At 56.2% G+C, this 13,443-nt stretch overlaps 1 protein-coding gene across 1 annotated transcript; it reads left to right on the forward strand.

The window, feature by feature from the left end:
* Nucleotides 1-10,850: 10,850 nt before the first annotated feature.
* Nucleotides 10,851-13,238, forward strand: IUM83_11286 (Eukaryotic/viral aspartic protease, active site; the record flags this gene model as incomplete). The annotated part of the gene is made up of 1 exon (XM_067935835.1): nucleotides 10,851-13,238. One exon carries the CDS (start codon nucleotides 10,851-10,853, stop codon nucleotides 13,236-13,238), a length of 2,388 nt encoding a protein of 795 aa, XP_067784919.1.
* Between the last annotated feature and the right edge of the window lie 205 nt (nucleotides 13,239-13,443).

Here is a 13,443-nt window from a genome sequence, read left to right on the forward strand (position 1 = left end):
TCGTGGGAAAGAAAGCTTAGTGATCGCGTCCAGCTTCTTCGGGTCGGGCTGAATACCGTCTTTTGACACTTCATGGGACAGGAAGTCGACGCGTCCTTGCACGAAAATACTCTTGGTAAAGCTGACGCTGATCCGGCACTCTTCAAAACGACTGAGGAGCCGATCCAGCGTCGCCAAACAAATGTCGAAGTCTTCGTCACCGAAACAGATATCGTCCACGAAGGATCGCCGGTCGAACACAGGCACCAGCGACGACTCGTCGGCTTCGTTGGTCGTAAACATATCGGCCTCTGGGCTGTTAACGAGCCAAGTAATGGGCTCAGTCGTCTCCGAGTCATCGCGGGCGACTGCTAACTTGGTTCGAGTCGTCGCTGTAGTGCCTGGTAGGCGAGGTGACGACTCGAGTCGTCGGCAGTGCTCTGCCGAGTCTTCGGCGGCCTTCATCTTTGCTGCAAAGGCGTTCCAGCTGCCCTTCGGTTGCACAGATCCCCATAGCTCGTTGTCTATCATCCGTTGGTAGATCATCGGCGCATTCTTGAGGCCGAAAGGCATTCGTAGCCACTCGAAGTGCCCCAGAGGACACACAAACGCCGAAATCTTGCGCGCACGTAGAGTCATCAGGATGGCCCAGAATCCGCTGGCCGCGTCGAGCCAGCTGAACCAAAGGTAAGTCTCCAGGTCCGTGAGCAAGTCGTCGACGAGCGGCATGGCGTACTCCAGGATTGCCGTTACCGCGTTGACCATCTTGTAGTCGATGCAGAGGCGGATGTCTTGGCCATTCTTCTTGAGGACAATGACGATTGGCGAGGCCCACGGGCTGTCCGAGAACGCGATGAGCCCTGCCTTGAGCAGTCCCTTGAGTAGTTCGTACAATTTCTTGAGATGCTTGAATAGGATCCGTCGGGCCCGTTGTTTGATCGGCGCGTGCCCCTGCACGTCTATGTCGCAGACAACGCCATATGCTTGTGGTGGGACTGCATTCCCGCTTGCAACCATGATATTTTCATGGCGTCGGGGTACTTCAATTAGCTTCCCTTGCTGGTCTGCCGACAACTCGGGATTCTTGACGTTCGCGGCCGAGTTGTCGAGTGTTGTCGACACTGTTTCCGATAAATCGGGGAGGAATGTTAATTCATGCGCGTAGTCCTCCAGTTCGATGTCCGCTGCTGGGTATTCAGTCGTCTCGTCGCTTCTGTCGACGGTACCTTCCGTGGCCAGTACACGCATTACTGCTATGAACGTCTGGTCGAGGATCGTTGAGATGTCTCCGGCGTCTCGGCTGGATGCAGTCTGAGTCATCGGTGGATGCCTCTTCGGACTGCACTCTAGTCCTTGGTCTTCGTCGCGGCGCACCGTCGACTCAGTAGTCTCCAGTCCTGGTCCAGCTGCTTCTGGAGTCATGGCTTCATCGTCAGTCGTCGTCACCCCCGTCGAGTCGCCGGCAGTAGCGTCGAGTCGTCGGTGATATTCCTCCGTTATCCATTCTGAGTCACCCGTCACCGACGAGTCGTCGGCACTGTCACGTTCACTGTTGACGGGTGGTTTCTCGGCCGAGTCTTCGTCTGGTCGCTGCAGGATACCTTTGGGCGTCGGGTAACTCACTCGTTCCACCGCTGGAGGCTGCCTGGCCAGCCATTGTTGGTAGAGTTCAGCCTCCCACTTGAGTAGTGTCTTGTCCCGTGCGGCAGCGTATGCGAGCACCTGCCACTCCTTGTACTTTGCGGAATCCAGCCGCACGTAGCCTTCAGTCTCCGGTAGCGACCCCATCGGAACCCAGACTATCACCGGGAGGTGCACAGGGCAGATCGCCAGCCGATCCGTGGCGTTGATCAGTCGAATCCTGACCGGACGTCCCCTGTAGAACTTGGTGACAGTCGGGTTAAACGTCTCCGTTCGGCGAATCCACGGCATGTGAGTCGTCGGCTCGGGGTTGTCGCCGCTGTAGCTTGAACTCGTCCCATTCGTGGCCCGGTATTTGCATTGGTTCCGGCGGACCGTACGCGACGTGGCTTCCTTCGGCCTCGTCCATCATGTTTTAAGGCTTGATCAGCGGGATCATTACCTTGTCGGGAAGCTTGGCCGTCGCGTTTAGGAGGTCCAGTCGGATACCGGTCGGGATCATAAAGTCGGTGCCAAGCACCACCTCTACCCCGGCGCAGTGATCCATTATCCAGACTTCAAAAATATAAACGCGTTCCCATCCAAGGGTGACTTTCACCTTCGCTCGGCGAGTCGTCATCACCTTGCCCTTGGTGATCCCTTGTACATCCATGCAACGTCCATGCCCCACTACTTCGCGGAGTTTCAGTCGTTTGGCAAGTTTCTCCGAGATGACACTGACGTTTGCCCAGTGTCCAGCAATATCCTCGTGCGCGAGTCGTCCACGGCTCCGTTCACCAGTGTCCACATCCTTGCGCGCTTGTCAAATTTCTGCGCCGACCACCATCCCATCCGTTCTCCGGCTAAGAGTCGTACTTCCGGAGCGAGTCGTCGGCGCGAGTCTTCTTGCACTGCGCTTGTCAGCCAGTCTTCGGCGGTATCTCCAACCTCTTCCTTATTGTCCTCTTCACACCATACACCTCAACCGAGGCAGTCGCCTCTCTTCTTTTCTAGTTCCGTCGTTTTCATGTCGTTATCTTGCTCAGTCTTCGTCCATTCGCACCTGCCCATGCAAAGATGCACTCTGCTTCAATTGTGGGCTCGCCAAACTGTGGCAGCCCGATTGGGACCAACCCAGTTGTAGTTGGCGGGCTGCCTAGTTTAAATGCTCCGAAAACAGTAGTTCTTGGAGCTCGGGTGTGAGGTATTTCTTGTCCACCTTGGACTTGACGATCTTGGTGATTTCTTGGAATACTTCACATTTTCCGGCATCGTGCACTTGTTTGCACAGCTTGCACCGACGTCGGCAGTAGTGCGCTGAGTGATAGAGGCCTCCGCAGGCTGTGCACGGCCCATACTGGCGAGGTTTCTCGTCGCGGTAACCGCGGTTCTGGAACCGATTGTCCCGGCCTTGGCTGCGGCCCGCTGAGTCACCCCTGGGTTGTCGGTTGTCCGACCGGGCGTACGTGCCTTCAGCGGCAACTCGGCGTTCGTTGTCGTTGGCTGCCGCAAGGTAGTGGTCGCTTCCATCTATCACCTCAGCCTTCGCTGCAACGCTGTGAGTCGTCGCTGTCATGTTCACTTCCATCTTCGCTGTTGCTGTCGCCATTATATCCGTGGCGGTGTTGCTGCAGCTCGCTCCGAGTGTCTCGCGTGTCCCGTCCATGCAGTTCGGCGACGATGTCGGCGACAGATGCTTCAGCTAGGCTCACGCGAGGCATGTTGCGTGTGTAACGGGGTTACACGCACAAGTGGCTACAAGCCACTTGTGATTTTAACAGATAGGATGTCTGTTAAAAGTTTTTGACACTTCCTCACCTTGGTGTAAGTCACACCAATGGATACATTGAAGTGGGCCACCACAAGGAGTGGTCCACACCTACCCACAGATCCTATTGGTAGAAAGCAGCATCTTTCTACCAATTAGAGACGTGCATATTGGCAGAGCTCTGACAGCCAGCCGCTGCCAACCCCTTTCATACATGATAAACAGTTTTAGCAGATTTAGGAGGAAGATCAATTTACAAACAATACAGTTCTCATTTTACCTAGTCTAAGTCACTTGAAGTCTTTATTTGATTTATATTATACTTGTGTACTCAAGTATAATTAACTCAAGTTATTACTCAGTACTTACGCTTCCTCAGTAGCACTTTGTAGTCCGTCCAACGACCGACTGCTTGACGTTCGTACGAGGTGTACGAACGCGGAGTCGAGAACCACATGAGCACGGAGGTGCCCATGGAGAGCTCCAACACGCCTGCAACGCATGTTGCACGCGCTGACTGCCCCCACCTGTCTGACCCAGAGTGGGAAGCCCTCCAACGACTGCCAACAGTCATTGGAGAAGCGGCGATAGCTACGATGCTGCGTACGCTATCGCCGACGGAGCAACATGGGGTTCATCATGAAGGAGCAGCGTGATGCTGCTTCCTCAGTGACGGCGTCGTCAGGGACGACACCACGAGCTCAATCATTGAAATTGAGCGTAAGCAATTACGTGGGAAGAGAGGGCGAGCCTCTCCTCCGATGGCTTGTCGAGCTCGACACAGCCATAGCGGCTCGACGCATCGTCGACCCGCTGTCGAAGGTCGCGTTCGCCATGTCCTGCCTTGGCGGACGCGCAAGGAGTTGGGCGTATGGGCGCCGACTCTCCGATCCTACGTGCTTCAGCACGTACGAAGTATTCAAAGAGGAGCCCAGACAAGCGTTTGACCCCCCGCAAAACGAGTTCCGGTCGAGGGCGGAGTTCCTCGACCTTCAGCAGGGTAAGCATGACGTTCATGCTTACGCACAGCGTGCACGATACTTGGTCTCAAATATCGTGACTAATCCAATTGACGAGGCGACTAAGGTCGTCACGTTCATGAAGGGACTTAGAGATGGGCCCGTGAAGACCTATCTCTTCCGAGAGTACCCGAGTACTCTCGAAGCTGCAATCACCCTTGCCATGCAAGAAGAGTTTAGCCTGCGGCAGGCTAAACTCCATGCAAATGTGCCGAGGCCGCTACCGCGCCCGGTAGTGAGGACGGGAGGTCCGGAGCCAATGGACCTCTCGAACGCAACAACTGCTGGTTACCAGCAGCAGGGAGGCAACGTGCGATGCTTCCGTTGCGGAAGGATCAGTCACGGGAGTGCACAGCTCCCATGCCCCCTGGGGGTGACCGTCGTGGCGATGCTAGGCATCGCCGCGGACCAACAAAAAAACGCGAACATCCAGTAGGCGCGGGGCGCCCTACTGGTCATGCCGTCACGCGTGCCGACATCGGACACGCGACACTGAGGACTGCAGCCCCCAGTGAGACTAGCTCTCGCTGCAAGAAGCAAGCTGACAGGCCGAACCTAGTCATCTTGAAAGTTTACTTGAAGAGAGCGAGTGACTCTCTTCGAGCTTTGGTAGATTCAGGCGCGTCGAACAACTTTGTTCGACTAAGAAGCCTGCCGAGACTTGACTTCGAGGAGGTAAACGTACGTCGAAGTCTTTTGGAAGTGCGACTGGCAACAGGTGCCATCGTGAAGACCGAGAAGCGCGTCGTAAACGTGCGCTTCTCGTACAAAACAACGGGTGTTTGTCGAACACTTTATCGTCCTGGACCTGGACGATAAGTTCGACGTTGTTATGGGCATGCCGTGGCTTGCACGGCATGATCCGGTGATAGACTGGAAGAAGCGCACGCTCGTGCGCTTCGGTCGCGACAGCGGAACAGAGAGCGATGGCCCTGTTACCGCAGCGCACGCACCAGCAGGTGCGCGCGACTGGCCAGTCGAGACAGCGTTTAATGCCGCTGTCCCGGAATGCCCAGGAAGTGCGCGAGGATGCGCACTAGTGAGACCAACGTCGGCAACGCTGCCGACGTCAGAAGAAAAAGATGTACTGGTTCCGAGAACCAATACCCACGTTCAAGCGTGTAAGGGACAGTCCCTGACCCGAAAAGGTTAGGTCGACGACGCGTCGGCTCCGGGAGCCGACACCCCCTCGGTCATGAGGGGCTCCGCCAATGAATGGCGTCGAGGTGACAAAGGCGTGTCGACTCCGGGGGTTGACGCTGCAAACAGTTGCGGACGGTTGCAAACGTACCGCACGGACGCAATTTGCATGCTGTCGTACAGCCGGGCTGCACGACGAAGCGCCATGCGATCAAGCCGGGCTTGATATCGCGCGCCCGCAGACAGGGTCTGCCGGCGAAAGGACACACTACCGTGCAGCCGGGCTGCACGAAGGAAAATGCGGTCAAGCCGGGCTTGATACCGCGCGCGCCCGCAGACAGGGTCCGCCGGCGAACAACTGTCCACGGCCAGGCCTGGACCAGAAGAACAACTGTGCGGAGCCGGGCTCCGCACAACAAGAAGACGGCGCATGCGGAGAACGCTGCGCAAGTCTCGGTCCGGGACCGAGACGCAACAAGAACAGTCTGCTGGGCAGACTGCGGAGGTGACGCCGGATGTCGAGACGCTAAGCGTCTTGACGCGCACCGATACTGGATTCCAGTATCGTGAAATGGGACTCGCTAATCCTCCGACGACGGCGTCGGAGTTGGCGTCGCTTCCAGCCATGAGCTGGAAGCGCTTCACACGCGACTTGCACGATGGATGCATCGAGCAGGTCTGCGTTCTTTCGAACAGCGAAAGAACGGAGAGCGAGAGCGAAGAGCTGAGGCAGCTCTTCCTGGGAAGTACCACTGAGAGTGAAGACACTCTCAGTGCGAAGACGAAGCGAGAACGCTTCGAGGAACAAGGCTGGGACTCGCTGAAGTCGAGTCCCTATTACGAATTATTGAGGGAGTACAAAGACGTACTCCCGGAAGAGATTCCTGCGGAGCTTCCGCAGGATAAGGGCATTCAGCACGAGATTGATCTCGTGCCGGGCACGAAGTATTGTGTTACGCGGCAGTGGCCACTGCCGCGAGATCAAGTGGAGGCGATCGATGACTTCTTTGAAAGTCGTCGCAAAGCTGGACAAGTGCGGGAATCGAAGTCCCCGCACAGTGCTCCGACGTTCTGTGTCAAAAAGCCACAGGGCGGATGGCGCATCATTCATGCCTACAACAAGCTGAACGATGCGACGGTACCGGCACAGACGCCGATACCACGAAAAGATGTCATCGTCGATTCGATGGCCGGGAGCACCGTTTACAGTGCTCTCGACTTACGAGATGGATTCTATCAGATCCTAATGCGTGAGAGCGACATCCCTCTCACGGCAGTGAGCACGCCAAGCGGCATGCTCTCGGAATGGCTAGTAATGCCACAGGGGCTTAAGAACGCCCCTGCGACCTTCAACAAGTCGTGACGCACTTGTTGCGCTCGGTGCGCGACTTCGCACCGAGCTACTTCGATGATGTATTCATCCACAGCCGGGCTGTGGACGGGAAGACCGACGTAGAGATGCACAGGGTGCATCTCCGGCAGCTACTTGAGCTTATGCGAAAGCATAAGCTCTACGCGAACCTGAAGAAGTGTATCTTCGGGGCGAGCGAGATACCCGTCCTCGGGTGTCTCGTAGGGAAGAATGGTGTTCGCCCTGACCCGGAAAAAGTCAGAGTGATCAATGAATGGCCAACGCCTTCAAGTGTCAAGGAACTGAGGCAGTTCCTTGGCTTGGCCACGTACTTGTGCAAGTACGTGGAGGACTATGCGGGCAAGATCCGCCCGCTGTCGCAGCTTCTTAAGAAGAAGCTGTGTGGAATTGGACACCCGATTGCCAAAAGGCATTCGATGCAGTCAAGCGGGGCTTGACTGAGGCGCCGATCTTGGCAGTGGCTGACCAAGATCGCCCATTTCACGTAGTGTGTGACGCATCCGATTTCGCGATCGGATGCGCGTTGATGCAGCACGATCACGAGGGCCGTGATCGTGTCGTCTACTACCAATCGCGTCAGCTGAAGCCAGCTGAGCGCAACTATCCGGTGCATGACAAGGAACTCCTAGCCATGAAGTATGCACTCGCAAAGTTCCGAGTGTATTTGCTTGGAAGTAGACCATTTGTGATCTACACGAACCATGCATCACTGCGCACTGCATTGAAGTCACCACACATATCACAAAGAATGGCGATATGGCCCTCATTCTTTGCGGAGTATAACTTCCGGGTCGAATACAAACCCGGAAGATTGAATGTGGTGGCCGACGTGTTATCACGTCGGCCGGGCTACGCAGAAACTGCTGTTGTGGTGTCGAGAAATGCAGCCGAGACAGGGTGCGTAGAAGACTCGAGGCGCCGGCGCCAACTGGCAAGTCACAACCCATCGCCAGTCATTGGACCAAACTCCCCGATCGCTGATTGGCCTAAATTAGGCGGTGACGATGACTCGTCGACGGTCCCAAGTCAAGCGCGGGCGGTTACAGCTCGCTAAGTACGGTGCGAACCTACTGGCAAGATCCGAACTTATGAGTCGTCGGCGCCTGTCCCCAGTCGTCGGTGGCGTTTCAGCTGCCGTTTGAGTCGTCGGTAACGCCGCCACGTCGCAGAGAAAGCGCCGAAGAGTCGTGAGTTACAACTGGCGGTCCAAAACGGACGCGTTTATACTTGATAGTTGTATTGATCGATAGGAAACTTAAGAGAAGACAAGATAAGCCTTCGGGCAACAATAACAGAACAGCTTTTCCTCCCAACCACGCAAGGGCGACACCGGTGCCTGCAGTGAACGACCTGCAGCTCAAGGTAAACCTGGTGGGTAGGATTATGACTGTCGGTGGGCACATCTAGTGTAGCGTGTGTTCATCCCTGGCAGGGCCAAGAGTTAGTGGTCGTTGTATTGGTAGCGACGAGTCGTCGCCAGGAAATGGAGGAGCGAGAGCGCACTCCATTTATTTCTTCCCGCCGGAGTATAGCTCCGGCACCCTCGTATCACGCCGTAAAAGGTCGGGACCCTTCCTTCTGAGGGCCTGCGACGTATATTTTGTGTGTGAGAGCGTGCTAGCCTTTGTTCGTGGCTAGTGACGCTGAGTCTTCCGTCGATCGACTAGCGGAAGCTCGGTGCACAGAGGAAACATCAACCCGGTGCAAGGGAAAGTCCCTGGGCCTTCAGGTTCTAACCCTAACAAGCCCATTGAGTCTTCGGTGACTTGGTGGGTGTTGTTGGTGGGGAAAGTGTGCCAATATATAAATTCGCGCGTGTTCCTACACGACAACTGGTGCCGCGACCCGGGATTGGTGTGACCTTTTGTGTTTCGTGCTACTGCAGGTCGATCGACGTTACGAGCAACCAAGAACAAGAAGAACAAGAACAAGAAAAAAGAAGAAGAAAAAAGACAAAGAAAGAAGAAGATGGCGAAAGGATCACGTTCAGCGGTACCAGCACCTCCAATGAAGACTGGCGGAACGCGTGGCGACGACTCGACTGCGGCCCTGATCACGCCGCACCTCGACCCGATTGCTGAGCGGACCGTCAGCTTCGACGACTCGATGACTGGATCCGACGCCAAGGACGAAGAAATGGATGAAGACTACGACGATTACCTGGAGGAGAAGGCGCCTGCGCCAGTGTGGAGAAGCGAATTCCGGGAAAGGGGTGATTGGGAGCAATCGGCAAAAAGATGGATCTTGACGGAGTCACTATACCGCGGAAGTGACACCCGAGAAACCAGATCGAGGGGATCTGGTGATGTGGGTGGATCGAGGCTGTCAGATGTGTGTGGCGTCAAAGGGAGACTACTGGAAATACTACAAGATGACACAGAAGACGTCTACATACGGCAGAGGGCCAGATCCGTACTATCGGAAGTAGTTGGATCCAGATCACATGTACCCATGTGGATCCAGATCCGGGTCACCTGTACCCAGGCGGATCTGAGCTTCTGAGGGATGACTAGGATACGCTAAGCGGTGGATGGAGCTTACGCCAGCCGAAGGACCCCAGATCAAGACAAGTTAACCCAGATCAGGGACGGTGGGATCCGGATCACATGTACCCATGTGGATCCAGATCCAGATCACATGCACCCATGCGGATCTGGGCCTCTGAGAGGTGGCAATGGCAAGCGAAGTGGAGAAAAGAGTTTGCGACGACCCAAGGACTCAAGATCAGCGAGGATCAGCGTGAATCAAGCGGATTTGGGAGAGGTGGATCCAGATCACATGTATCCATGTGGATCTGGATCCGGATCTCGTACGCCCGGGCGGATCCAAACCTCTGGTAGACGGCTAAGACGAGGAAAGCGAGGAAAGGAGGTTGCAACAGCACAGGGACCCCAGATCAACGCAGACCGACCCAGATCAAGGCACTTCGGAGATCAGCGGATCTGGATCTGGGGATTTGGTGATCTGGTGATCTGGTGATCTGGGGATCTGGGGATCTGGCGGATCTGGGACTCAGTGGGTGATCTGGCGGCTACAACTCAACGGAGGGAACAAGCGACGATGCAGTGAAGGTAGAGGTGGTCCGTAGAGCCGGCAGGTACAGATGGGAAGATAGTTCGGATTGGGTGATGGGATTTTGGGATAGGATTGGACATAACCATAAATCAGAGTCGAATTTGCCTGGAAGTGCTCAAGTGGTCTACTCGCAGCGGGGAAACGCATATTGGCCCCGCTCGACGTACGCTGTGGATATTGGATTTGGCTCCACACGCACCCCAAGACTACCAAACGCCAGCAAGCGGCCCTCACCCCCCAAAGAGTCTAATTTGCCTTGGACAACGCAAGTACCTTCGCCTTCGCCTGGAATCGGGATCGACATTGGCCCACCAAGAAGCAGCAAGGTACTGGGTAGCAGATCTAGTGTTGGTTGAATAATCTGGATAATATATTGGCCAGATCAACCTTCCTAGTGAACTCCCTACAAGTGCAGATCCCAGATCACCCGGAGTTAACTACTTGGCCGGGTGATCCAAGACTCTCAACTACCCTGATCCCGCTATAGGAAGCGGCAAGTACGACAAAGGGCGACCTACCAACTCGCAACAAGGGCCTACAACACACCACAAGGCAACCACTCGGCCGGATCCAGATCCAGGCCGCCAGATCCAAGTCGGGAATCACTTGATCTGGACCAAGAACCGCGAGCAGAGTGAAGATTTCCGCGCTGCTCCACCAGATCCCCGCGTCTCGCCAAGACGTTCCTACTTCAACACTTGGACTCTTCAGAAGTTACCAGAGGAGCAAGATCCAGCCCTACCGACGGGTACACAAGGTGAGGAGTTCAGCACTGATCACGGATCATCGGAGTACCCCTCCGTTAGTCGGTGTCCGGGCGCTGTTGGGAAGTTGGATCTAGCAATCTCGCAGATTTTGCTGATCCCGCTACACCACAATGGTGCGCGTGCCCGGATCTTCTGGTGACTCGGGATTTCACCGTGAGTCCCAAGAAGAAGTTCAAGTGAGGATGGAACAAGGGGACCAGGCGTCATCGGAGTTGGGATCGACGACGACGCCGCTGAATGAAGCAAGATCCACGGATCGACAGAGTGCTGGGAGGACCTCTGTCGACGGAAGAGAGGCAGATCCGGATCCGGATCTGGAAGACAAACCTCAACCTCCTCCCCAGGTCCCTTCGGGGACCCCGGTGGATCTAGACGTGAGTCTAGATCCACCAACAAAACAAACCAAGGCTGGCACAAATCGGTATACATTTGCTGATTCACCGGTCAAGCTCAAACGTGAGCAACTTCCCTACACCCCTCCACTGCCCAAGCCGCTCGATCACGACCAGCCGAAGACATCGGCGGCGCGGAGGAAGATGAAGGCCCCGGATCTGGACGAAGAAGACCCCAAGGATCCCGGATCCGGATGGTCGGAAGCCGCTCTGGAGTTCGCGTTCCGCCGTGCGGAGCTGCGTGACTTCATCGTCCAAGATCCAGTGATGCGGATCCTGGATCTGAAGCAGATCGGACACCTTCAAGGCCCCATCGCAGCTCCCGCGACGGCTGACAGCAAGCTGGTCGCGGCGAAGAACCTGATGCATCTGCTGAAGGAGACCGGACTTGTGGCGGGACAGTTTGATCCAAACGATCTCTTCGATCTGGATCTGGACCAGATCCAAGCCTCGACTCACGGCCTCTTCGACAAGCTGAGGGTCTTGGTGGGTGAGGTCCCGGCGACATCGTTGCCGATGGTCCCAGATCCCGGATCAGCATCCACCAAGGCCGACTCGACAAGCTGCCGGACGTCATCGCCCTTCGTGTCTGCCGCGGAAGCTGGATCCGACACTTCATCGGAACCACGACGTATGTCGCTCGGACCGTCTGGCGCATCGATGCTCCAAGCTCGATCCAAGGCCCAACGCCCAGGTCACTCCCGATCTGGATCCAGGAAGCAGGCGGCCAAGCAGGCAGATCAAGCCACCACGGCGACCGGACCCGGCTCCGACGAATCGACTGGCAGGCTGGAGTCCTACTTCCAAGCCGCGATGAGCCGCTTCCTGAGGGAGCAACAGACGCCGGCACCCCAAGCGATCCAGAACCCTGGATCACAGGACGTCGACATGGAGTCCACCGAGTCGCCGGATCCAGATCACTCTCATTGGGAGTACGATCCCGACGAACTCGACTTCCCGACAGCGAGCCGCGCCGCTGTCGCCACAATCACAGCCGGATCCACCGGATCCACCATGATTCAACGCGTCCGGATCTCGGCAATCTCGGATCTCAAGGAGTTCTCTGGTAAAGACCAAGACGAAGATCGCGCGAGAGCTTGGGTCGGCAAGGTGAAGTCGGCGTTCCTACGCGATCAAGCATCCGACGGAGAAAAGTGCTTGACCTTCGCGGATCTGTTATCCGGATCAGCGAGGAACTGGTACCGGCAGCTACCCCGATCCACACGCAACAAGTGGTCGGAGCTGCTCCGCAGCTTCCAGATCCAGTACTGTGGGTTCGGGATCTCGGTAGCCCGCCAGTATTACCATGCTCGCAAGCGATCTGATGAGTCTGCGCTGGAGTACCTGCACCGGCTGAATGTCGCTGGACTACGTGCAAGACTCAAGATCAAGGATGGTGGACCCAAAGAGAAGCGCGAACATGTGGATCACTTCATTGAAACCTTGGGAGATCAGGATCTGGCCGATCGGCTGACGCTGCTACGACTTCCAGATGCAGACGAGCTCGAAGAAGTCCTGCGCGCGCTGGATCGAGCGAAGAACCGGATGAAGAAGTCTGCATTTGGATCCAGCAAATACCGGCAGAAGGCCTCAGCGACGCCTGCACCGGCAGTCCCAGCGAAACATGTGCGAGCGGTCCAGATCCAGGCCCCCGACTCCGGATCCGACTCAAGTTCAGACGGATCTGACTCGGACGGGGACGATTACCGCCGGATCTACATGGCTGGGGGCGGTGAACCACCTCCACAAGCCGAGGAAGTGCCGCACACCCTAGATCGGGGCCAACTGGAACGCCGCTCAGCAGATCAAGTGCCTCGTGACCACAGATCCAGAGTCCATGCCGACGGATCCGATCGCAGTCGCTGCTCGCACTGCGGATCCCGGAAGCACACGGAACTTGGATGCTGGAGGCGCTTGACTTGCCAGAAGTGCGGCAAGAGAGGCCACCCGGCAGATCACTGCCTCTTTGTGTGCCGCGGGTGCGGGGAACTCCACGACATGGGCAAGTGCCCAATGGAGGAGTTCTACAACTGGATCCGCCAGTGGTACAACCCGACCAAGCACGCGGGGATGCTACCAGAGAAAGCCGAGAAGATGTTAAACTAGGACGCTCGCCGGGTTGGAATCCGGTACGAGCCGAGCGTTCTAGGTATTGCATCTATGCATTTGTGAACAAGACATCGGTAGATCAAGTTAGCAAGCGACCAGATCTACAAGGTAATACACGTGATCTACATGGGAAACGTACTGCTGTGGTCTCAAGTCTCTATCAAGTCGACGACTTTGCCAGATCCGACGCGACGGTGACCGT

Source organism: Phytophthora cinnamomi (genome assembly GCF_018691715.1).
Source record: "Phytophthora cinnamomi strain GKB4 chromosome Unknown Contig83, whole genome shotgun sequence".
Lineage (NCBI taxonomy): Eukaryota > Oomycota > Peronosporomycetes > Peronosporales > Peronosporaceae > Phytophthora > Phytophthora cinnamomi.